Below are 27,776 nucleotides of genomic sequence, written 5' to 3'. Positions count from 1 at the left end.
ATGTACATATACATAATCAGTCAAATAAACAGAAGGAACACTGTTATGCATTATACATTATATAAGGTGCATGTATAAAAAGGTGCCAGTGTGTAGTGCAATGTCTAGTTTAAGGTTTAAGGCTCGGAGTTGAGTAAACGGATGGCCTGAGGGAAGAAACTCTTTCTCATCCTCTCAGTTTCCATCTTTTTTGTTTTTTTTTAGGTTAAATATGAATGAAATATTAAAAGTTTTGGGTAAAGAATTATTAAAGGATGAAGGAAACTATAGTTGCTTTGGGAAAAAAAACAGTTGTATTTTCTTAAAATGTAGTTGTTCAAAGTTGTAACATGTAAACTTGTTTGTTCGGGGTTTGCTTTGTAATGTTTAACCTCCTAAGACCCAGCTATGGGTTTTCTGTCCACATTTGTGGACAAGAGTTTCACAACTTTATACAAAACAAAAAAAAAAGAAAAGAAAAGAAAACTGTCCACCACAAAGGACATTCCATAAAAATTTTAAAAACTGCATCTGAAAAAACTGTGGCATCATGATGTTTCCAATATAGGCACTTATTTAATAAAAAACAAAAAAAAGCTTGTAATTTGCTGACATTTCCTGGGTCTTGGGAGGTTAAGTGTTCTTGAGTCACATTCTGCATCATTATTCCTCAGTTTATTTAGCAGACCAAATTAGCACAACTAAATCCCATTCAGAATAGCAAATCCCATTATGTGTTGAAACAAGTGAAATCATAGAAACAAAAGTATGTAATCATTAAAAAAGAAAGAGAATGGAAATATATTTGGATAAAATCTAGATCTACTTGACCAAAAAATGGCTTCATATTATAAGAGATTATTCTGTATGATCCAGACAGACGGTACACAGTATATTAGTCTGAATCAGGTCAAATGATGTTAAATATTTCTTCTTTTTTTTTTTTTTTGGGGGGGGGGGGGGGGGGGGGTACACTGTGCTTTTCCTTGAGGAGGAAGTTGGAGTGACGTTTTTTATTTCTGTTACCAACAAATTTCCATGAAACCATGTGATAATACTTCAACAACTTTTTTTTTTGCAAATATCATCAGTGTTTGTCTTGTCTCCTTCGGCTTTTATGCAACAGAGCTCCAGTTTTTTTCTCAAGAATAACTGGAAACAAGCTACTCTATAAAAGCTAACTTATGTGTTATTAAGAGATTGCAGAAAACAGTGGAGCTCTACAGAAAAGATAAGGATACACAGATCAATAGTACATCATCTAATTGTTCAGTTTTCAATGTTATTTCACTAGTGCCATTTTAGATTTGTATAAAAATCACACAAACACACCATTTACTGCACTATTTACAGTGATCATGGTCTTTATCCTTATTAGCTTAAAATATTGTGTTTGTGTCCTCAGAGTATTTTCCTGTCACCTTAAAGACGATCTTCCATAATATTTAGCCTGGGTTTCATTTAAGAATGCTCAATAATGAGTACAGCAGAGATTAGCTTTCTCATATCAATTTAACATGAAAATTTGTTTTGGAGGTTCAGTCGTCACACTGACACAAGTGCATGTTGTTATGTTTGTCAATAGTTTACATAATACTTCAAGTACTTTAAATTATCTTAACCAAAAAACTTAATACATACTTGGAGAGAGTATAAATAACAGTTATGTAGGTTCTTCTTATGTAGATAATCTTCTAAGATTATTTCTCCTAATTTATTTTTGCACTAGCATCAGTTTTAAGTAACAAGTGTCTGTCTCTATACACTGAAACCCACTAATCTACTGAAAATTCAGTTGTGAATAAAGAAACCATGTAGGGAAGAGGTGTTAGAACTCATTTACACTGAAAAAAAAAAAAAAAAAAAACTTACCAAAAGACTTAGAAAAAGTTCTGCTTCCAATGTTTCCACAGTTAAGCTACATACTGTAATTTCTACAATGATGTATATTTTATTAAAACAGAAATAACAAGACAAAGTACTACCAAACCCTACACCCTCAATTGTAACTACCTGTTCATTCTTTTCAATAAATTGATTAAATATTTTCTCTAAAAATAGTTAAATGTTGAAAAAAAAATGTTGTTCTCAAATGTCGAGGATATTCACAGTTTAGTGTCACAGAAAAGGAAAGAAACCAGGAAATATTCATATTGAAGATGCTGGAACAATACAGAGTTTATTGTTAATTATCTGTTGATCAATTTAGTCATTGACAAGTGATTGATTTATTGAATCACAAAAGTTCTGCTCCTTCAAATCTTCCTCATTCGTAACATTTGACACAGAGTGACTTTGTTAAATGCTGAGAAAAAAACTCCTCAGGAATTATTAGGTCCAAATTGCTCAAGAGCACTACAAGAAAAAAACAAGACTGATACATGAGATTAAAGTTGTAGATCACAAAATATCCCAATTGACCTACATGACTTGGAACCGAACGCAGTCAAATACCAAAAACACTAGAGATTCATTCTGTATTATTTTTTATTATATTATGTCATCCAGGTGTTTTTTGTACATCATACACTTTAGAGCGCAGGTGTTGTGTTTCTGGTTGTTCTTAAACCTAGTTTGTGAGTCTGTGTGTGTTGTTATATTTATCTGTATGTGTTCGTATGTTGCCTCAGGCCTGACATGGGACTTGTCCTCGCGCTGCTTTGCGATATCGATTGTCACAGTGGTCGTGTCCATTAAATACCCTTCCTTCCCCTGAAAGAAATCAAAGTCACTGTAACTGTGTTACTGCAGTCAGCTGAGAGATGACCAACTGGAAAACATAGTACACGACAGACCAAAAACAAGTGTCTGCTTCTCACAGGATGAAAGAGTATTTGTACAACTTTGGAACAGAGACTTTAGGGGTAAAAAATTAATTAAGTTTTTATTCATAGTTTTTTGCCGTATGAGGCGAATTTCATGAGTTTGGAGTTTTACAAATGGCAAAGATTAAACTTAAAGGGCTCCTCTGTTCACATAAAAGATGATGATATTATATAAAAAATCATGTGTCTTCTCTGAACCTCATTAAATGTCATCTACTTTCTTTGCCCCATTAGAAGATGTTGCATCTGTGACTGTGTAAAGCACCAAAGCATTTTACATTTGATAGTTAGTTAACTCATGAATTGGCTGTTATAACAAAAGGGTTTTCAGTACCATTCTGCTTACCACCTACACCAATATCAGTGGACAAAGCACCAAAATTAACCAAATAACTTTTCTTAGATGCTGCTGGTTCATTAGATCTGGGACCAAGATTTGGTTTAACCCTTTATAGGACACTCATTGAAATGCTCTGAAATTCTACATTTCAACTTTAGTTTGCTATTGGACACTGTCATCTACCTCCTCATCAGCTGGTATGATAGCAGTCTCCCTTCTCTTAAAACATCTGAGCAGCACTTGCAAAAAAGTAAACACATGCAATTAAACAACTGTTATAAAGTCATGAACTGGCAAAAATCACTCTTTCACTATTTACAGCTTCAAAACCTCTATAAAATTTCTCTGAATCACTGTATAGTGTCATAAAAACCAACACGCATCTATGCATATCTGTTTCAAAATGCCACAAAAATATTCTTTTAATGAACAGGGAAAGTCTGTTTAGGATGCTGTCTCTTCCCTGCATCAGTGTGGGATGCAGTGGTAAATTTTGTTGTTCATTTTGTTTGAGTGCAGGTACTTGTGTTTAGGAAATGCAACATCACAAACAATTGATACAGTAAAAGGAACGTTAAAGGTAATGAAATGAGAACACACCTATATTCATTGTACATAGGCGTGAAATACTGCTCTTCAAGATTCAGATGCAGATCAGCATCAACAGAAGTCTCTGCTTTTGATATTTTCATGTGGGCGTCTCCAAACTCATCTCATTTCAGCTGTTTGCGTCTGTGTCATGACTTCTTTAATGCGTCACACTGCATGACGTTGTTGTGTGGTGTGTGTCTGTGTGCACTGTTGACAGTGTTGCACGTCTGTGTGATCTAGAAACAGTCCCAGTCCGCCCTGAATGAAGACAAACACACAAACTGTAGACTTAGCATGACCCACTTTTACCTGAGTGCTGTGACGCATGACACATAATCCGAAAAGATAAACTGTGTAAAATGTACATAATGAGGTTAAACTTTAAAAGATTTATCACTTAAGTTCTGAGCAATTCATTAAAGTCCAGTAGCCTATGGTTAGTGTTATCTAGTATGACTATATTTTAATAAAATTTAGACAGGATACATATTAGCGGCGTATAAGCTTTTTAATAGTCATATCAACCTTTTATGTACGATTACTGATATTTTGTTGGTTGGTTTTGTTTTGATTTCACTGTCTACATGTTTGAAATAAAGATTAGGAAAAAAAAAAGAACAAAAATTGTAAAGCACTTATTAGTGCCTTAATCTGCATGATTATATTCACAACTACGAGATAATTTTCCCCTTAATAATCTCCTAATTACTGATTATTTATGGTCTATTAGGAACTTGTTATACATGAATTTTATCTTAATATACTTTTCTTCCATGTGAGCCTTGCTACCACATTATAAAGTCCATATTGAGAAAAGCATATTAAAACTGTATATGTGCTTTTTAATGACTAATAATTGTTTTAATTAACACCTAGTTAATGGTTAATTTATGTACCTATATACACAGTCAACCATAAAGTTGGAAAAGTTTTGTTTTTAGACACATTCCTCTTTTTATTCCTATTTATACACATCAGTATCACCTCTAACTGGGAGCAACGATGACATACAAAGTCCCAGTTATACTTTATCCAACAAGAATAAATCACACTGTCACAATCATTTCATGAGAAGAGACGAAAATGATATTTTATTCCAACTTTATGGGCAACAGTGCATAAGAATTTCTCTTAGGCAGCAGAAATCAGAATAGAATAGAATAGAATAGAATAGAATAGAATAGAATAGAATCTTTATTTGTCACGAGACATTGACAAAGACAGTGACAGTGAAATGGGATTTGCGACAGGCCCTGATTCTGCAAAAAACAGGTGCGAATAAAATAAAACAAAAATGGGCATCTCAAATATAAATAGTAACAAAAATAACAATAGGGAAAAAAGACAATATACAATCCAATATACAAGAAAACAATATACTATAATATTGTATCAGAATGTATGGCTTAGTGTATATGTATGTGTGTATGAATGTGTGTGTGTGGGAAGAAACTCCTCTTCAGCCTTTCTGTTCTGACCATAGATGTCGGCTTCAACTAGGATTGTTAAACTCAGAACTGCACAAAAGGTTGATGTTCATTGTCATCATCTTTTAGGAACAATCAGGCTGCGATGTTGTACCAGAACATCAGCCTGACTGAGCCCAGACTCATAGCTCAGTTTGAGAAAGTCATCATGAACTTCACCAAAGAGATCAGACAGCAGAACTCGGAGATGGAGAACCTCGCCCTCGCCATCAAACGGTAGGAAACATCCAACTGCTCATCTGTGAATATGTGTATTCAGTTCATGCTTCAGTGTGTGGTTTATTCTCACTGCTTTTTGTTCATGGTCTTTCTCCCAAACATCAACCTCACAGAAGGATCTGACTGTGATAATATGATTCAAATACATGGTTTGAGTATTGTTTGGTCTAAATGTCATAAACATACAGTAACATTTGGGCTACACCCTGATTTCTGAACTTATTCTGAGTTGGTGACAAAATATGTAGTTTAAAAAAATGCTTTATAGCTTTAAATTTGACCTGATATTGGTCTTTTTTTAAAAGCCATATCTCAAAGGTATGCAGTACTCACCATCATTTTTAGAAATATGTAGTGCAAATATAATTATGACAATGTTAGATATAGATTTACAAACATTGCCATTAAAAAGGGACTGAAACTGTAGTGTGTGATATGTCAGAATGTCAGTATCAAAATAGAAATGTCATTGGCATATAAAAAATACACTGTTTTCTCTCATCAGTGTGTGTCATATAAAAACAGCCTCTTTAACCCATAAAGACCCAGTGATAATGTTGTGGCAATTTTTTTTCTATAGGTAACCTTTTTTTTAGTGATATATCATGATTTATTGTAATATTATCCTCTTTAGTTTGAGTTTTTTCAGTGTAAATCACGCATTTTCCTACATTGGATTTAATGATAATATAGATGTTCATAAAAGCTCAGAGTAAACTCATATATCATAGCAGAACAAAGAAAACTGAAGAAAATATGACTTTTTCAGTAAAATGTAGCATTAACTGAACATAAATCCAGTGTGTCCATCCACTTTCATTGATCCAACTCCATGGGTTTTACTGGTGAATCAATGTTGTAGAAGATGACGGTGTTTCCACGTTCACTACAGAGCCTCTGAACGTCCAAATGGGTCATATCTGATGACCATGAAAAGATGAAAAACTGTATTTTACACCAGTTATTTACATGTATTGATAGGATTAGTGGATCAACAGACATTAAACATTTTACATTAGTAGATGGTTTTGATGGCCAGTGGCTGTTTGGGTCTTTATGTGTTAAGAGAAAATGAAAATGAATGCACATATTGTATTGTTTTGTTTTCAAAGAGTTTACTATAATATTTTTAAAGTACATTTGGTTGTTTTGAGTTCTCTAAAGACCAATGGGAGACGTAGGTCCCAAGGTGAGACCAGTTTAGAACCACTTTACCACATGACATGTTCAACCTGTGTATTTCGAACACGTCCAACAAAATAAAGACAGTTTTGTCTTTCAGAGCTCAGGACCAGGCATCAATGCAGCTCAGTGAGATGGAGGAAGAGATGGATCAACGCATTCATGCTGCTGAAAGAAAAACACGGGAGCAGGTCGGACTCACAGATTACACTGCAGATAAACACACATTTCACAAATAACACAAACATGACTTGGGGATCTTGCTTTATTTTCTACTACTGTTGCTAGGATAATGTTTTTTTTTTTTCTGCCAGGAGTTTGTGTAATCACAGTGATAAGCAGGATGTGTTCATTCAGCTCTTCCCTCATGTCAAACAAACGCGCGAGGCTGAATATCATATTACTGATCCCAACAGGATCGCACAGTTAAGATCTGGATTCACAGCTCTGTCGAAGTGGAATCTAAAACAGGAAGTAGAAAACAGTTCTGTGTGTTTAAAAAAAATCTAATTGTATGCATAATATTTAATTGTACTTAAACTTGACTTTTAATGACAGAAGTAGAGTCAACATTATAATTTAATGCAATAATAAGGAACAATAGATGGATGACCATACATTTTGTTTGCATACTTTTGCCAAATTTTAAGAAAATCAGCAGAAGAAAAATGTTTAATTCAAATTTTGCTGCCCTTTATATCCTTGGACAGTTGACTACAGCCTCTACATTCATTAACACTGTATTCATCATCATTGTTTAAAGATGTAATATGCCATACAATGACATACAACCTACCAGAGCTCCTCACTGAGGAGCCAATAAACTGCCTGTAGGTTTTTCCTCCAAACTGAACCACTGATCTGAATCATACCGACTTTTTTCAGACTCTGTTAAGGTTTTTCAAAGCAGTTTGTTTCTGAAACTCTTGATATATATGGTGGTGTTTCACTGCTTTTTCCATTCTATGTGGCATTTCTGTTTGTTTCTTGTATAAAATCAGTGAATGTGACATTCTCCTTATTGCTGTACACATGCACATACACATATTTACTCACTAAATGTGCATTACCTTTTATCAAAGTTTTTCACCTGTCCCAAGTTTTATTTCTTTTTTTTTTTTTATGCACAAATTAGAATTAAATTAAAAGACCAATAGAAGAAAACGCACCTTCTGCCTTAGTACATTAAAAGCATAATCAAAACAAGTTCAATTGCCATTGTTTTTAGTATTTTTTCTTGACTTGTAATTTATTAGACAGTCAAATGTTTTGTAAGTTGGCCGTAATAACTGGAACGTAGAGAAATGCCTTATATAAACAAAATAAAATGATACGGTTTGATGACAGTATTTAGCCTTCTGTGACATCTGTGAAATCTGAAAGTGCATGACCTCCAGGTTGTGTGTCCACGTGTGTAAACTTATGTAAGTGTACTTCACTGACTAAGCTAACTCAAGAGCAGCTTCTGTTTGTTTTGTCTAAGAAAAGTACACACAATTAGAGGGCGCTCACCTGTATTTTCTCACACTGTAACATACAGCGTGTCCTGACACCTATAAGATTAGTTTGTATTTTTAGAAACTGGATGTACAGGAGCTGCTGCATGTAGACCTGCCATAAAATGTGTTACTAGAATATGGTAAAGTGACATAAATCAGAATTTTCTCTCCCATTATTGATCTTAAATTGTTTTTGCACAAGATTTGAGAAGAAAAAGAGATGACACTTTATTATTTTTATAAAAATGTGGACACTGGGACTGTTTCTTCTGTTTCGGAAGGAAAAACATCTAATCCTGACAAAATCAGACACACTGATTCCAAATCTGAGATGAGAATTTTGGATTTTGATTTATGTAAACATGTAAAAAAAAAATCTCAAATTTTCCAATCTTGCGACAGGTTTTATTCTGTATTCACATGGATATGAACATCAAGCCCAGTGGACAATAAACAAAGCCCATCAGTTCAGCTTTTTACTTAATGATATTTCGTACATTTGTTCTAGTTCTTGTGATTTGTAACAGTATTCCATAGTAATACCCATGATGTTTGGGTTGAAGCCCCTTGGTACTTGGTTTCCATTGAAGAAATATCTGGATGAGATGATTCCACATGCTCATCATTTTCATCATCTATACTGAGTGTGGAAAAATCAAGGTCTGAGTGGAATAAATGACTTCAGTGACATAGTGAAGCCCATCTGTTCATGTGCCTTTAACTTGTCTTTACCCAGTTGTTCATAATTCAGGCCTCTATGTCACGTGCACAAATTAATCCTAAACCATTAATTCTAAAGGGATTTTGAGATTTGGGGGAAATACAGGAACACTAATGATTTTTCCAATCTGGGCACCAGTGAAAATTGCAGGTTTCAGTTTTGCATCACTTTGGACCGCACTGAATTTTAATTTCAGGTGTAAACAGCAAGTCCATTTCAATCACTATTTATACACTGCCTATAAAAATTAAGTAAATATTTTTACCTCTTCTCCTAAAATGATAGTGACAATGTAATTTATTCTTGATAGATGAAGTGTAACTGGGACACTTGTCATTACACCAGGTCAAAGGTGATTACTGATATGTATAAATAGGAAATTATACCAACTTTATGGGCAACAGTGTAGAGATAAAAAGCTGTATGACATGCTGCTTATGGTTACTTATTAACCCGTGCAAAAAAAAGCTGGAGAAATTTTGATTTCAGTTTTGTGTTCCACAGTGATTTAGGTTAAATCAAGCCTTTTCCTCCCTTTAGCAAAATCATTTTCAGTTAGTATTATTCACAAATTCAGAATATTGTGTTGACTTAAGCAATGAGAGGATTCATTACACATTTCTTTTCACAATTTTCTTTTTGTACTAATGAGACTTTTGAGGCACTTCGGTCATATCAACCTTGTGAAGCCCTGTAAATACATAAACCCACAAACCATATTGTACAGGGGGATTTGCAGCTCTCCATTTGTTTCACTGTGACTCTGGGTTCATTGTTTATCCACCCCACCTGCCGCTTTACTGTTCTGGTTCACTTGCTGGTTCACTCCCCATGGTCTTTGTCGCCCAAAGCAGGCAGCTGCTTTTAAGGAAAGGCTCTAATTTCAGAGAGAAGCTCTAAAAACCTGCAGCGAGCAAACCTACAAAACAAGAGACAGGAATACATAATTATAAACACTAAAGAGGTGGATGAATAGTATTCTCAGGAGGAGGTCGTAGAGACACAACGGAATAAAAACAGTGTGATTAATGGACATATGGGATCAGAACAACGACACTGGCATGGTTTGACATGCCAAAACTATGTAATAAATGTTTCAAAATAAATAATATAAATCAGATTAAAAGTGATAGAGTGTTGATGGTGTGCATTTATTGTGTGTTGTTTGTGTGTAGGAGAAGAAGCGGACAGAAGCCGCATTGAGTGAATTACGGAGGTCTTATGAAACAGAAGTGTGTGAGCTGCAGTGCAAGATCCAGAGGATGCAGATGGTAAATGTTTCTTCATTTTCCCATCACACACCTTTCATAATCTCTAGCTGCTGTAGTCGTATTTACAGTGGGTCTGTGTTACAGTTTCTGCACAGTTTTGTAAAACATATGCCTCCTAACCTTCAGACATCAAGACATTAACCCATAAAAACCCAAACAGCCACTGACGAGCAAAGCCATCTACTGATCTAAAATGTTTAATAACTTCTGATCCACTAAACCTACCAATACATGTAAATAATTGGTGCAAAATACAGTTTGTCATCTTTTCATGGTCATCAGATATGACCTATATGGAAGTTCAGAGGCTCCGTCGTGAACATAGAAACACCATCATCTTCTACAGCATTAAGTCACCAGTAAAACCCATGGAGTTTGATCAATGACAGTGGATGGACACACTTGGCTTATGTTCAGTTATTGATGTTTTACAGGTTAGGGTTAGGCTTTATGAACATCTACATGATCAGTGAATTAAATATAAGAAAATACCTGATAATCACCAAAAAAATGCAAAATACAGAGGATAATGTCATAATATACTGTGATAAATCACTTAAGAGAAGTTACATATAGAGAAAAAAATGTTTCGGAACTACCATAAAAGTAGCACTGGGTCTTTATGGGTTAATAGAGAGAAATATAATCATCATTGTCAGATCAAATCAAAAAACAAATTAGAAGATAAGGTAATGCACTGTTTAATGTCCCAGCATCATGAGACCATCTTAACAAGTGTTGAAACTACTATTCTGGAGAAAAAAATGCCCTCCTGACTACATTCACAGGATCATTAACCAGAACTGATTTAATCTGTTGACCTCTTATAACACAGACGTTAGACTAAAAGTAAGCCTTTACTTCTTTTTTGTTAAATCTACATCAACCTGAGTATGAGAAATGTTAAATAACCTGAACCTAAATAAATCAACTTTTCCATCAGATAGAAGAGAAGTACAAGAACATCACGGTAAATGATGAGAGCCCAGCGTTGAAGAAGAAGATTAATGAGTTAATGCTGGTGAGTCTGAACCTCCCTGAATCTGCTCCTGGTTTATAACAGGACGTTTCATCATCTGTCTTTCATGGGGTTTTTTTTTGCTCTGCTTCTTGTTTTCTCCTCTGAAGGAAAACCAGCGGCTAAAGCAGGAGCTGCTGAAATCTCAGACCAATGTGGCCTGTTTGCAGAGTGACATGGACTCGCTGAAGACGGAGCTGACGGATCAAAGCATCAACTCTGAACGGTGAATTCACTCAGTACATGTACTATGGGTTAACATGAGCAGAATGTGGTTTTTAGATGAATTTCAGTTCAGTTTTGGGTTATTTTAGATAGATTGTTCAGCTAAAAATCACATGCACTAAATTACAGGTGTCAAACATACGGCCTGCAGGCCAAAATTAGCCCGCTAAGAGGTCCAATCCAGCCCATGGGAGGAATTTGTGAAATCCAAAAATTATAGTGAAAATATTAACAATCAAGGATATGAAAATCATTTTAGTTCTGGTTCCACATACAGACCAATTAGATCTCAAGTGGGTCAGACCAGTAAAATGTTATCATAATAACCTCTAAATAATGACAACTCCAAATGTTTCTCATGGTCTTAGTGTAAAAAAGTAAAATACTTACATTTATAAACTATCCTTTCACAAATAAATGTGAATAACCTGAACAAATATGAACAACCTGAAATGGCTTAAGAGAAGTCAGTGCAATTTTAACAATATTCTGCCTGTTACTAAATGTTTTGTGTGTTTGTAGATCAACTGTGATCTGTAAGTTGTAATTTACATGTATAAATGATAAGCAGAAGTATAATAATGTTAAAATTACATTTATTAAATTTCAGGTTGTTCATGCCACATTTTTAAAGAAACTTTGTAGATGTAAACACTTTCATTATATGATTGTACTTTTTTTTCACTGTTATTATTTCACTGGTCTGGCCAATTTGCGATCATATTGGGCTGAATGTGGCCCCTGAACTAAAATGAGTTTGACACCCCTGCACTAAATGAGAGAAGGGCATCATAAAAAAATACACAATTTACTATTCTTTATTGTGCTTATTTTATTCGACAGATATACTTTAAGCTATAAATACTAGTAACATGTGCAGCGTAAACATACTTTCACATTTGGTTTGTGTGGATCTCATTTAGTTGCAGCATCATCCTTGATTAGACATGTTACTGATCATTCATTTGAAGACTTTTTTGTTTTTCATAATAAGAAACAAGAATATGTAGTGAGTTTTCACATAATTACTGGAACACTATAGTGCAGTCCCAAGTAGAGAGGGAGCCAACAGTGAAAAAATAAAAACACATCTGGCAAATGACATGTGAAATTTTTGTTTTAAAAGTAAAAAGCTGTATTTTAATTAATGACAGTAAAACCCTAATATTATAAATGACCTAAAAAAAATAATCTATAAGTAATAAAAAAGTAACTCCACTCACTGTAGGATTCTGAAAACTAATACAAACTCATGAACAGGCTGAGATGGAGGTGAGTCCAGAGTAGTTCAGGGATGTCAGTATAACAGAAAATGAAGTTTGAGTTTTTGTGCTGTTTTATTACCCGAGAAAGGTCCGCCTAAATATCAATAACTGTTTAAGTAAACACATATTAGAGTATTTTTGCCATTTCTCATACAGTATCATACAGTATTTACCTGAAGTTTTCAAGGCTCATAAACCTAAATTGCAAAAGTGTACTCCTGCAGCGTGTGTTGTTGTGTCACTGGTGTTTTAATATGTTATTTCAGATTGAAATTGACAAACAAATTAACAAATTGAGTGGTTTTAAAAGGCAGAATCACAGCCTCATGGGAGTCTGATGGTTCAGAGCAGGGCAGTAAAACAGTTTCAGTTCAACTGAATGAGATTTGGAAGAATCTGACTAAAGCAATGATGAACTCTACACTTCTGATTAGAGGCAAAGGCAATGACTTTTAACACAAATTCCATGATACAGAGCTTTACTTAATGTTAAATTCAATTTCATCATCACACTGTGGAAGTTTTACAACAAGTGACAAACTGATGCATTTCCACCTATAAAATGCATACTTTTTTGTGTGATATCACCAGTATTAATGCATTTCCTCACAATTAAGCCAAACAATTCTTTTCACAGCTCAAAAAAACATGCTTTAGTGTTTAGTATCAGTGTAATATTTCAAAGCTGCCTGTCTGTACAAAAACACACTCTTTTAAATCATTATAATGTCTGAAAGTCTAAACCTACAATTATTGATGAGTCTCAACTTGCTGAACTGGATTTCTTACGTTTTTCTCACTGTCTTAAGATTTGTTGAGAATGTAGATAATGTGTTTACTTGGCTCTCCGTTGCATAACAAGAGTTCCAACTGGCAACTTCTAATTTATAGTGAATTAATTTAAGATCAGTCATCAATGCATAAGTTGTATTTAATAAAACAGGCAGACAGTGAAGATACTTTTTTAGATTTGTCAAGCAAAAAACATGTGACATGCAATTGTGCAAAAACAAGAAACTACAATAAATAAAAATAAAGGCATAGATACACAAAACAGGTTCTCCTCCATTCTGCTCATAATAATACTATATAGCAAAGGTTCTGATGTAAAATAATGGAAAAGATTATGCTTTAGGAAACCCACAAGGAGCAACAAAATATTATCAAACTCTTATTTTTTCAGGATTCATTTTATTACCTAGTTCCTCCATCCTGAGCTTAAAAACATTTCCATAAAATCTGTAGGAAGTGTAGTAAAGACAGTGATATGGTGCTTTCTTTAACACAGATGTGGTCTCTAATGTTCCAAGTATCAACACAGGGTCGGGTTCAATGCAGGAAATGGAGAATTTCAGAGATTTTTGCTCCAAATCTAAGCTAATCTTGGACTGAGCAAAGTAATGGGGAAGATTTTCCTCTTTTAAGCATTTATCGCACTGTGAGGAAAAGTCTGGAAACATCTTGTGAAGCTCTGATTCTGTATGGTGTCATCTGTGCAGAATCTGGGAATGAATAAAACAATAGCGTTGGTAGAAGAATCTTTCCAGTGAAGACATTTAGCTGCAGACGGACAGAAGGAGACAGAGGCCACAGCCCATCTGTCTCGCTGACGGTCTGGTTGTTCCTGGGGGTGTTTTCGTTTTGTCACAGCTGAAACAGGATATCCTGGAGCGACTTCACACACACAATAACTCCTTCAGAGGCGTTACTTAGCAACAGGGCCACAGGCAGGGCAACAAACATCACAGTGACACTGACGTTTCTTCATCTTCTTATGTAAATACTGAATCAGGTTAATGAGTTTCATTGAGCCAGCCGAAATCCATACCGACACATCGAAATAGCTTATCGTATTTATTGTCTTTTTTTTTTTTCAATGATCATGTTTAGGAATGTAACAATACTACATGTTACCACAGGGTGCTTGCGCAGGTCTTGAAAGTCTTAAAAAGTATGGAATTTTGAAACACTGTTTTCCAGACCTTGAAAAGTCTGAAAATTTGTGTGAAAGTCTAAATAAAGTATGGAAAAAAGTCTTTTTCATAGTTGAATTTCAGACTATGCTCAAATGCACGTAATTTAGTAAGATCAGAAATACATGAGGATATCATATAAAAGACTTGATATGTTTTCACTCACCGGTCAGTACTGACAGGATTCTAGTGAAACTTGTTGGTGTGATATCCACACACTGTTGTGATTTTCATATGTTCTGGAAGTCTGGAATTTTTATTTGAGTCAGATCATTCATGTGAATATATTCAGTTCATATCTTTACAATCCAATATACTGGCCTCTTTGGTGTAACTTTGGGAATCTTTATTCGGAACAATCAAGTGACACTTTTAGGACTACATACTGAAGTAAAGGAGGAGTCATCATTTATTCACTTTGATTTTACAGTTTGATTATTGTGAATTCCACCTTTGTATAACCCTTGCTACTGTTTGTATAGAACACTTACTTTATTTTCTTATGTACATATTTTAAAAGCTTCTTAGGGCGCACCGTTTGATATTCATGCTCAAACTGTGTTTTTTTACAGTGACGAGGAGCTCATGAAACAATTCTCTGATGAGCGAGATATCCTGGAGAGTCAGATCGAGATGCTGCAGTAAGTCAGATATAATATAACACACTACACACATACAATGTAAGACAGAGACATTACTGTGTAAAAACAACGATGTTAGAAAAAAAATATATATATATATACCAAATATGTTTTTGCCTCTGTGTAATAGAACAGCCAACAGGAAACTCCATGACAGCAACGATGGCCTGAGGGCTACTCTGGAGAAAATCACAAGGGTAAAGTTAACAAAATAAAAACTAAATATTCATAAGATATTCAGTGTTTGTACTTTTTGTGCTGGTTGTTTGTACAGAATATTTAATGAATTGGGTATCCATGGAGATTCCTTGCATAAATAAAACTTAAATAAATAATACTACTCCTTCTGTGTTACAGTCTGGTGTCAGTGCATCACCTGGAGACCTAAAGAACAGAAACAGAAGTAAAAGTATCTGCTACTCATCGCCACAAACAATAATAGACAGGTAAGACTTAGACTGAGCTTAAGGCAGATGCTGAATTATTCAACCACCTTCCCAGGTATTTTTCTATTATTACCCCGCCCCCCACAAAGGGGAGGCAAGGGGTAATGTTTTTGGTTCGGTTTGTTTGTTTGTTTGTTAACACTCTAACAGTAAAACTATTGGTTGAATTCATACCGGATTTGGTTTATAGATTGCCAGTGACCCAGAATAGAACTCATTACATTTTGGGAAAAGTAGGTCAAAGTTAAATTTGTTTTATGAATTTTTAAAATCTTTTTTTTTTTCCTATTTCCTTATAATGAGCGAAATTTCACATGACTGTAGCAGCAAAACTATTGGTTGAATTCATACCAAATTGACTTTATAGATTGCCAGTGGCCCAGAATGGATCTCATTTCATTTTAGGAACAGTAGGTCAAAGGTCAAATTTTTTATGAATTTTTAAAATCTTCCCATTTACTTATAATGAGCAAAATATATGTTAGGGGAGGGGTTTGTTGTGGCTGGCACCACTTGTGTTAAATAGTAATATTAAGCTAATTATTTTCTTTACAAATCAGGTTTATCTGGTTTGGTCAGTATCCCAAATGCCAGAGGGTTTTTGCTCAAGGGCGTAGTAATACATGTAAAAACAGGCAATACTTTTTCTTGGAATTGAAATCTTTTTACCTGGACCCATGATTGTGTGTTTACTGTAGTAAAGTAAATGTTGACAGTGCAGTTTGTGCTGATTCACTGAAACTTAAACACATGACTCAGTGGTCTTTAGGTACAGGACAGGTTTTGTTTTTACAGCGTTTAAGAACAACGGTATGTAAACTTCGACGTGATTATGTACTGCACACATTCTGCAGGGTGGACATTAAATAAACAGGCAGTATTGTTGCACATGCATTAACATTTCATACTATAAAATTAATTTTAAAAAATCATCCAGAATGTGAAGATAATATCCAAATAATTTAAGACGACCTGCTCTAGATGGTCCCACTTATTGAAACTGAATGAGCTGATTCTTTAACATGATCTCACTTGTTTGTGTTTTAGATGTGACATAATTATTGATTATCCCCTGACTTATTCCACAGGTTCTATCAGCGAATGGATGATATCCCTGTGTACAGCCGTCGGCCCAGCTGCGACACTCTGGCCTTGGCCATGTGTGACCCAGGTCTGAGACGCCGAGACAGCAGTGAGTGTGAGGAGGACAGTCTGCCCGAGGTCTACATGGATAGTGGCCTGTCCACGCTCAGAGGATCCCACGGAGGCTATGACTCAGAGTTCGACACCAAATGTCCAGAAGAAGAAGAAGAGGAGGAGGAGGAGGTAGAAGAGAGGCAGAAGAAGAAACAACTGAATGGCACAGAGGTAAGACTTAAAGTTCAACAACACAAAAACACTGGGTGTAAAAATATAAAGACAGAACACATAATTCAGATATCAAGCAGAACATCAGTACTGATTTTACAATGATCAAACAGATTAGATTAGATTAGATTAGATTAGATTAGATTAGATTAGCCCTCAGGAAATTGTGGTTCCAATAGCAGCACAACACCAAATATACACACAAGAAATACCACAAGAAAATAGCAATACAATAAGTACAGAAAAAAAAACAGTAGTGAAAAATTGTAATTGCACATTGGAAAGTACTAGTAGAAACAAAAAGTAGCAAAGTAGTAATAATGAAGTAGTAGTAATAATAATAGATATTAAATAGCTTATTATGTCATAATATTATAATATGCACAATATGTATATATAGAGTTTAATAATCACTAGATAAAAGTTATAATAAAGTGTTAACAGTATTAGTAGTCATAACAACGATACATAAGTAATGAATAATATAAGTCTGTAAGTAATAATAATAGAAATAATAATAAGCAGAAGAAGCGATTTCAGACCCTCCTGAATTATATCAGTAATAGGACATTTCAATAAATTGTGTTGCAGACATAAAATGCTAGACAAAAAAGATGTAAAATTCATAATAACTGATTTATTATTGTGCAAATTATTTAAAGGTGCAAATTAAAGACATGCAATTTTTGGCTTTTCTCCCTTGAGTTTTCATTATGGACTAATCTGTGTATGAAATGTGGAGAAATGACTTGAACACAAGAAACAATCCATTCTTGTTTTGGATTTTGCCCAAAGTGTTCTTTATTGACCTGGAATAATTTACAAAAAGACCACCTACACACAGATTAAAGGTCCCTATGATGGGAAAGAACTGTAAAAACTTCAGAATTTTTTCTTGGGATTTGTTGGAGTCAGCATTTACTGGCTGTCAGTCGTATTTAGAATAAGGGTATGTTGGTTTTAACATCAAACCATGCTACAGCTGCAGTAAGACTGAGGAGGTAATACACTCAGAAACACACTTTAAGGTACCGTGGTCACCATCTATATTTAATTATTTGTTTATGATGCTGAACACTGTGTCCACAGGCTGCAGAGACACATGATACTGAATCAGCGTTTGGGTCGGACAGCAGCTCAGTATTGGACTGGAAACCATCTGAACCCATCCCTGTGACCCCTCCAGCACCAACAACGCGAAAAGCCCTTAGTGCCATCAGCGTTCGAGTAAGAGAAAGTACCTCACATAACTGGACACAACAGGAATTAACCCATAAAGACCCAGAGCTACTTTTGTGGCACTTCCCAAATTAATATTTCTCCATATGTACCTTTCTGAAGTGATTTATCACCATTCTTTATTTATTATCCCCTGTGTTCTGCATTTTTTCAGTGAAAATCGTGTATTTTCCTATATTTAATTCACTGATCATGTAGATGTTCATAAAAAGCTCAGAATAAAGTTGACGTTTATTATATCAAAAACAGAGAAAACCGATGAAAAGGTGACGAACATTTCTAACATAACTACCATAACTGTCCCACAGTTAGACCAGAAAACAGAACAGATGTAGGATTTCTATTAGATTAATTTTAGCAATTCTTATGATTTTGTTTTAAATCACTCACATATTGTAGTTTCACAGTGGAAAATATATACTTTTTCGTTTCTTTTTTTCCCTTTTTTTCTTGAGGCTTCTAAAGACAATACAGGAATTATGCTGTGACGATATACAAAAAAAATCCTTTTATTATTTTGACACAGAATTGCAATACACTATATGTGGAGATCTCTATAGCACTACAATGCTTTATCTATCTGGTTATCTTCACAAAATGTACCTTATTTTAAAAAATGTTGCTCTTCCACTCACATGCACCTGCTGCAGTTTCTATATTATTTCAATTAATTGTCTGTATAAAGTAAGTATCATTGATTCTGACTGAAGTAAATGTACACAATTCAACTGTATTCATCTTCTCTGGGCTGTGTCAGTGTCTCACCTCCTCATTTTCTGAAATCTCCATCTCTTTTCAAGAAGGACGAGCGTGACAGGTCAGGCCTCGACTACATGGCGTCGGAGAAGACCTACAGGATCGTACTGGCTGGAGACGCCGCTGTGGGCAAGTCCAGCTTCATGCTTCGCCTCTGCAAGAATGAATTCAAGTCAAACTCCAGCGCTACTCTGGGTGAGTTGGATCATCTCTAAACTGAACACAGCTGTTCTGTGCGATGCTGGTGATGTAGATTTATGGACAGATGTGCAAACTTAAAGATCTCAACAAGTGCTTCAATTAAAAACCCCCAAAGCCTCAGTTGCCATGATATGGTTGCACCTGATGCCTTCAGCTTGATCCTGAAACACAACTGATTTTTTATCGGGTTTATTATTTGGGTTTAGGATCATACGATGACAATAAGTGTATTTGAACTGAGTTTTACCACTACATGAATTCCTTCCTAAGTACTGAGTTGCTTCAGTCACTTAACTTTTCATCCATAAAAATCAGCATATCTTGATTTCACTGCATGACTCCACTTTATTACCCCACCCCAAGGGGAGGCAAAGGGTATTGTTTTAGGTTCAGTTTGTTTGTTTGATTGTTAACACTCTAGCAGCAAAACTATAGGTTGAATTCATACAGAATTGGTTTTATATATCGCCATTGACCCAGAATAGAAGTCATTACATTTTTGTCAAAAATAGGTCAAAGTTTAAATTCTTCATGAATTTTTTTACATCTTTTTTTTTCTCCCATTTACTTATAATGGGCGACATTTCAAATATCTATAAAAACATCAAACTTGGCACATATATAGAGGCAATTGATATGCTGACATCAGCAAACGCATAGACATGATGACATCAGCTGGATCGATGCCAAAATAAGTGACAATACGAGTGAGGGGCAGGGCTTGTTGTGCCTGACACCACTTGTTTTATTTTTATTTTTTGAGAACCTTTTTTTCTTATATACATTTTTACATTTTTACAAGGTACAATCAAACATTCCCCAAGAAAAATCAACCACAAAATCAATAACAATTAATAAAAGAGAAAATTAAAAGGAGGAGACAAGGAATACACAAAGGTATTGTTACATAACTTCAACAATGTAAATGAAAAGCATAATAGAAATAAAAAATACCCAGATTAACCTTGTGACAGGGACAAGTTCCTTTGATTAAAGAGCTACTTCAACAACCCAAGCCTTATAAATTCAAGTACAGTTTTACAGGGTTCCACCTTTGAGTAAACAGCTCTGTTCTCATTTGAAGAGAGGCAGTCATTTGTTCCATAATATACACTTACTTCACCTTTTGTTTCCATTCTATCATGGCTGGTGGGATAATGTTTTTCCAATTTACAGTAATGATTTTTAAGCAATCAACAACAGTAAGCACAGTATGTATTTTAGATCAGCATTAGATGACTCCATTATAAATTGCACCTTTACCCTCCCCCCTTTGTTTTGTGAAATAAACAGTGTTGCCCATAAATTAAACAAACATTTTTGAAAGATTTACATGTTTACATGTTTTATTTATCTAGATTTGAGTATATGTACTAGGAGAAGTTTTCTTTTTTCATCATTGTTCATCTGTTGTCTTGATTATGTTTTCAGGTGTGGATTTTCAGATGAAGACATTAATTGTGGATGGAGAACCTGCTTTACTACAAATATGGGACACGGCAGGACAAGAAAGGTGGGTATGCTGTGAGAACATTGTGTAATATTGGGTGATTTTGTTTGCCATCACACCAGGAGCTGTTCATGGCTCTCAGTGTTTACTTTGTGCGTCTTTTCTCTTCAGGTTTCGCAGCATCGCAAAGTCTTATTTCCGACGTGCGGATGGTGTGTTGCTGCTGTATGATGTCACCTGTCAGAAGAGCTTCCTAAATGTCAGAGAGTGGGTGGACATGATTGAGGTAAAGCGCCGACCTCCTCTTCTGAAAAACCCCTGACTTTATTAACTTCAGTTTGCAAAAAGAGCAAAGAGTTATGGACAACAGCAATTAACCCATAAAGACCCAGAGCTACTTTTTTTCTCTCTATTTAACCATTTTTAAGTGATTTATCACCATCCATTATGCATTATCCTCTGTGTTTTGCCTTTTTTTCAGTGAAAATCATGTATTTTCCTATATTTAATTTACTGATCATGTAGATGTTCAGTAAAAGCTCAGATTAAAGTTGAGGCTTATTATATCAAAAACAGAGAAAACTGAAGAAAAGGTGACATCAATAACTGAACATAAAAAACAAGTGTCTCCATCCACTGTCACTGATCAAACTCCATGGGTTTTACTGTTGAATCAATGTTGAAGAAGATGACCCCGTTCCCACGTTCACTAAAAATCAGCCATATCTGATGACCATGAAAAGATGATAAACTGCATTTTACACCAATTATTGCCCCGTCCTTGAAGGGGAGGCAAGGGGTATTGTTTTTGGTTCGGTTTGTTTGTTTCTTTGTTTGTTAACACTCTAGCAACAAAACTATTGGTTGAATTCATACCAAATTGGGTTTATAGATTGCCAGTGACCCAGAATAGATGTGATTACATTTTGGGAAAAGTAGGTCAAAGTTCCAATTTTTTATAATTTTTTTTAAATCTTTTTTTTTTCTCCCATTTACTTATAATGAGCAAAATTTCAAATGTCTATAAAAACATCAATTTTGTTTCAATTTACTTCAAACTTGGTACATGTATGAGGCAATTGATATGCTGACACCAGCACACGCATAGACATGATGACATCAGCTGGATCAATGCCAAAATAATTTACAATAAGTGCGAGGGGCGGGGTTTGTTGTGCCTGGCACCACTAGTTTCAGTGTATTAATACATTTAGTGGCTCAGAAGTTATTAAACATTTTAGATCAGTAGATGAGTTTGCTTGCCGGTGGCTGTTTGGGTCTTTAGGGGTTAAACAGCTTTTTTACAGTGTTGTAAAGTCAGAGCATGTGTGTGAATGTAAATCGTCTGAATATCAAACATCTCACTGTGATCTTACCTGTTTTCCTTCTTTACATGCAGCAGATCAGTAAGTGATGGCTATAAGGCTTGAACCGTGTGTGATGTGTGATCTTTGTTATTTGTGCATGCAGTATGTGCTGTGAAACATTATGTTCTTTACTGTTCAACTTTATCTAAGGTACATAATATCAAATTAGTAGTATCTGCATGGTTTACTCAACAAATAAACTCCGTACGTACTGTACTCACACTTTGCATGTACACTATGAGATATTCATTATTGACAGTGTTTGATAGTAGTTGCTGATTCTACTTTTCTGTTTTGTGTGACAGGAAGTGTCTCAGGAGAACATCCCCATGATGCTTGTAGGTAATAAAAGCGACCTTAGAAAAGATGGTGTCAACTGTGTTCCCACCAGCTATGGAGAAAAACTATCTATGGTAATCACAATGATCGCATTTCAGCATATTATTTCTGTAACTGCAATAGTACAAGTACACCTGTGACATGTCTTAATCTAATCTGTGTTGTAGTCTTAAATCCATGTTCCAAGATAAAAAGAAACAAATAAAACCACAGCTAAACCACCCATAAAGTACACTAACAACACTGTTTCATTTTTTGTTTTTCACTTTTCAGACATACAGCACTCTGTTCTGTGAAACTAGCGCAAAGGATGGTTCTAACGTATTAGAAGCTGTGCTGCATCTGGCCAGGTGAACTATATATCTGTCAAATATACGTCTTGCTCATTAAATTCATATAGCTGCTTTGTTTTATGCTACCAATTACATTTCTGGATACGAACATGAGAACATTGGTTTGGAAACGATCTGATCTGTTCCTAAAATGTAAGATAAGAAAAATGATAAGTTTTGCTGTTTTTCATTTTCAGTTTAGTATGAAATCAGACCTATACTGTATGATTAGAAAAACACAATAGGTGACTTTGCTGCTCTCTACTGTTGAAACAGAACAAAAACAAGTACACATCTTACAGAAGCTTAAAATGTTCACATATTCATTATCTGAGTATACACTAGGAGTTGTAAACTGATGCTCATATTTGGATTAACCCTTAAAGACCCACTGCTACTTTTATGTCACTTCCCAAATTATTTTTTCTCTCTATTTAACTTTTCTTAGGCAATTTATCACCGTTTATTATAATATTATCCTTTGTATTTTATGCTCTTAGTAGAAATCGCCTATTTTCCCAGTTTTAGTTCACTGATCATGTAGATGTTCATGACCGCTCAGATTAAAGCTGACGGTTATTATATCAAAAGCAGAGAAAACTGAAGGAAAAAGTGACTTTTTCAGCAAATAAACAGTCACAATATCAGAAATCATTTACTGATGCAAAATAAGTTATTTCAAAGCCAGAAAAAAATAGATGTTATTACTGTGCTTTTTTTTTTGTTTTGAGAAGATTTTCTTGGAAGCTGCTGCAACATCTACATTTTAACCCATAAAGACCCAGTGCTACTTCTGTGGCAGTTCCCAAATGAGTTTTTCTCTATTTTTATCCATTCTTAACTGATTTATCACTATTTGTTCTATTATTATGCTCTGTATTTTTCATTTTTAAGTATAAATCATGTGTTTTTCTATATTTAATTTACTGATCATGTAGATGTTCATGACAGCTCAGATTAAAGTTGGTGGTTAATATATCAAAAACAGAGAAAACAGAAGAAAAAATGACTTTTTCAGAAAATATATCATTAACTGAACATAAGCCAAGTCTGTCCATCCACTGTCATTTATCAAACTCAATGGGTTTTACTGGTGAATCAATGTTGTAGATGATGACGGTGTTTCCACGTTCACTACGGAGCCTCTGAACATCCAAATGGGTCATATCTGATGACCATGAAAAGATAAATAACTGCATTTTACATTAGTTATTAACATGTAGTGATAAGATTAGTGGATCAACAGGTGTTATCCACTTTAGTTCAGGAGATGGTTTTGGTCGCTGGTGGCTGTTTGGGTCTTTATGGGTTAAAAGGGCATTGAAACTAACACCAGGAAAGAAAATGGTTATACTCTCACGCCTTAGACGTAAAGCTCTGTTTTCCAAACTGATACGAATATTTAACACTGTAAGAAACTGTTCCCCCTTGTGCGTTTCCTCATCATGCTTTTGTCTGTTTCCACTCTACAGGCAGGTCATAAATCGGGCCTCTTATTCTGAAAAACCTCATCATCAGATTTTTCCCAGGTTAGAGGCTCCCAGGAAGAAACCAAACTTCTCCTGCTGCACTTGATCAGACAAATCAGAGCTGGACTTCCACATCTGCTAAAAAGAATTCAAGAGCAGAAAGACTGATCAGAACAAATCGTCAACATGAATAACCAGATAATACAGCAATAGATTCATCAAAAGTGAGTTGGAACGACATGAGTATCTTAAGAAGATTGAACACCTTTTTCCAAAATTCTAAGCTCACTTTTTCGTACCAGGAGTTTTTATTCAAGGTTATTGCGAAAGGTTTCTGTGACGTCATGTTTTTTCTGTCAATCAATGTCAGTGTAACCTTGTGTTAACTTTTACTCCAATTATTACACTTTTTCTCCCATTGAATGAGAGGAGAAGACAGAGATGGAAGTGAAGCAACGTGTAAAAAGGACTTGAAGGTGAAGTTAAGTAGCATTTGAGAGCTGACAGATGAGTAGAAGGACAGAGAGATATTTTAGTACTTTGTTATTACAACGAGAACAGGAGGCTTTTATTTGCTTTTGGTCCTAAGAGTAGAGTAAGACTTCTGAGCTCAGTTAGTCTAAGTGTTTCTGTGAAATGACCTGTGGCTGAAGGAAACAATGAAACATAGAAGCTAAGGATTATGGGAAAACTCTGTGCAATAGCATTATACAGTACCACAACCTGACATCTTTACGACCTTACAGTGTTACATTTACATTTTCATTTGACTTCTAGTGAAGGGCTTTGTGTTGAACGTACAGCGGAACGTTTTCCCTCTGAATGAAACCGTTAAAGAACTGCTGCCAACAGACGATTTTATTTTGTCGTTTGTTAATGAAACTGAGGGAGAAACAAAAGAGAGGTGGCCGGGAGAAGAGCTCTTATCTTTTACTTTAGTCAATAGTAAGGCTTTGTGTTGCTTTTTATTATGTGCTAACAGTAATGATGCCAAATTATCAAATATAACGTACTGAAAAGCAAGTATGTTTTAACAAAATGAAAGTCAGACGTTTGACATCTCACTCATTCTCACTCTTTCCAGTAGTTTTTGAAACTGAAGGCTATATTTTTCTGGTATTAAATCACACACTTACCTTAAACCTGCATCATGTTTGTACATATTGCTAAGTGCAACACTGGATATCTGCGAAGATTATCTAGAAATGTGTGCTGTTATCATTATTTCTGCATTTTGTTGCCTTTTGCCTCTTTTTACTCTGAATATGGGACCTTGGCACAGCTCTAAATACTTTTGCCTGTAAGTCATCAATGCTTGCACTTGATGTTGAAACATGATAAACCTATTTAATCATGTGTTCAGACCCCATATGGGTCACAGTCTTTCTTGATGGATCCTGTACGGCCAGCGCACTAATACATCAATGTACAGCTGATGTTTGAGTGTGAAAGTCCAGACGGCAAAACAAGAAGGACAATGAGATGTTTAACTGTGAAGTCACTACTTTCTCAATAAAAGTGTATTGTTAATATTACTGTATGTACTGTGAACGTACCGATCTGTCTGTCTAGTATTTATGTATCTGTGTGTCGTGTGCACATGCAAGCTGCACCCCCAATAAAACAGAGTCACAAAGGCGGAGACAAATCAATAAATCTGATAATTTCCCCTTGGTTGGTGCTCTAAAAGACCCTCCTGTTAACCATACTCCCCAAGCGTCTGCAAGTGTCTCTGAGCATAGCTGTTTGAATAACTGCAACATATGTTTGGGATTTTGTGTGTGCGTGCGTGCATGTGTGTGTGTGTGTGTGTGTGTGTGTGTGTGTGTGTTTAATGCTGGCACGGGTCCCTGTCTCCACCTCCCATCTGTTTACATTGTCATGTGCTTGATGAGGCGAGACCACTCATTTGTCAAACAACATGTGGGGTAGCAGAGTTGGGGATGGGCTGGGGGGGGGGGGGGGTAGCAGCTGAGATGGTTATGTGTGAGTGTGTGTGTTCAGTGTAACAGGGGGATAATTAGATAAGGGGACTGTGTGGCAAAAAGGTTAATGACAGTAATGAATATATTAGTGGAGATGAGAGAGCAGGTTCTGCTTTCTGTTTTGCATCTGCACACTCAATCACAAGACAACACACCATCTTGAAATGCATTTTGATTATTTCTTGTGCTATTTTGCATGAAATACTTATTTAGATGAACTGGTAGCACCTTCAGGGATCTGTCTGAGGTTGAATTTCATGAAACTGGAGTTACAGCTAGAAACTGATGTTCCATTTCAAGATTAAACTGTTAAAAATGAACGTGCATTTCTAAATATTATTGATGTTTAAATTAATTTAACTATTTTATTCAGTATTTCAACCTTTACATACACACATGGGGTTGGTCACTGATGGAGAGAGTGGGGTGTCACCATCTGGAGAGGTCAGAGGTCGAGTAGCAGGACCACTGGTCATTCTGATTTCATCTGGGATGGCAGACCGCCTTTTCCAAATCCACAATGACATCAGGCTGGACACACAGACATACACAGTCTGGTGCACCCGATGGATATCTGTCATACCGTTTGTCATGTCTGGTTTTGACAGTTTCATCAAACACACAATGCATTAAGCACTGTCTGGCAGTCTAGCCAGTGTGTGTGTGTGTGTGTGTCTGTGTGTGAGTGTGTTTGTGTGTGAGCGAGAGAGTAACAGTTACTAGTGTCAGGTCCTTTAACGGGACAAAATGCTAATCCTCATATTGTAAATCATTAGGTTTGAGGATTATGAGTTAGTTTAAGTTAACGGTTGGGTTTAGTCCTGTTTAGATTGGGGTACATCACAGAGAAATCAATATAAGTAAATAAAATGGACTTTAATTAAATTTATCTGCACTCAAAACTGAAATCTTCTGTTACCATTAAGAAATATGTAAAAATTAACTCTTATTTTATTATTACAAATTGTCCTATCTATTTAACATATTATAGCTGCTTTAAAGACTTCCTTCAGTTGATAGTTAGAGGCTGTAAACACAATTTTCGTCAGACTTTTTATTTGAAGACATTGTATGTTATACCACCTCTACAGGCAAGAGGGCAGCATTCTCCTACTATAATACAGCATGTTAGCTCCTCACACTGAGGGATTGCACTGTACTGTATTTGTGTAGCAGTATTAGTCTTGACAAAAGCTCATTGTTTTAATTTACAGTCACAGATTTAAGCATTTTAAGGTGCTTTTGTAAATTAATATGTTTGTGTTTGCAAAGTCAACATTTATAGTTGTTGTGTTTCAGCTTTTAGCCTTTAATTTCAATAAGAGAAAGAAATTATGCAGCAGCAATATCAGATGACTGTGTCTTGTGTTGGTGGTTTGTTACATCTATTAAGACATTTAAAAGCAAAACAAAACTATGTCTGAATGCTCTGCAGCTGGGTCATGTACCTGTTCTTTGGCTGGAAGTCAGTTTCATCCTAGGAAGTGGACCATCTCTCATAAAAATATTGCAGTTTATGTCTAATAGCTTTGATGGTACCATGTAAAGAGACCACCAGGTCTTATTTGTGTCTCTGTGGTCTGTTCTA

The 27,776-nt window shown here is 35.4% G+C and overlaps 1 protein-coding gene across 1 annotated transcript in view; it reads left to right on the top strand.

Annotated features, from left to right (window-relative positions):
* Positions 1–26,065, top strand: part of rasef (RAS and EF-hand domain containing) — a 31,368-nt gene extending 5,303 nt beyond the window's left edge. Inside the window, exons 3-18 of the mRNA XM_030142903.1 lie at positions 5,292–5,438; positions 6,724–6,814; positions 10,019–10,114; positions 11,058–11,135; positions 11,243–11,358; positions 15,168–15,236; positions 15,367–15,433; positions 15,594–15,682; positions 16,771–17,050; positions 18,140–18,277; positions 19,090–19,240; positions 20,678–20,759; positions 20,868–20,982; positions 22,369–22,476; positions 22,676–22,752; positions 24,207–26,065. Of these exons, the coding sequence (XP_029998763.1) occupies positions 5,292–5,438; positions 6,724–6,814; positions 10,019–10,114; positions 11,058–11,135; positions 11,243–11,358; positions 15,168–15,236; positions 15,367–15,433; positions 15,594–15,682; positions 16,771–17,050; positions 18,140–18,277; positions 19,090–19,240; positions 20,678–20,759; positions 20,868–20,982; positions 22,369–22,476; positions 22,676–22,752; positions 24,207–24,309 (1,807 nt within the window). The 3' untranslated portion in view covers positions 24,310–26,065. The remainder of the gene's footprint in view (positions 1–5,291; positions 5,439–6,723; positions 6,815–10,018; positions 10,115–11,057; positions 11,136–11,242; positions 11,359–15,167; positions 15,237–15,366; positions 15,434–15,593; positions 15,683–16,770; positions 17,051–18,139; positions 18,278–19,089; positions 19,241–20,677; positions 20,760–20,867; positions 20,983–22,368; positions 22,477–22,675; positions 22,753–24,206) is intronic.
* Positions 26,066–27,776: the final 1,711 nt, after the last annotated feature.

Source organism: Sphaeramia orbicularis, chromosome 9 (assembly GCF_902148855.1).
Source record: "Sphaeramia orbicularis chromosome 9, fSphaOr1.1, whole genome shotgun sequence".
Classification (NCBI taxonomy): Eukaryota; Metazoa; Chordata; class Actinopteri; order Kurtiformes; family Apogonidae; genus Sphaeramia; species Sphaeramia orbicularis.
This window is presented reverse-complemented; position numbering and strand designations above follow the sequence as displayed.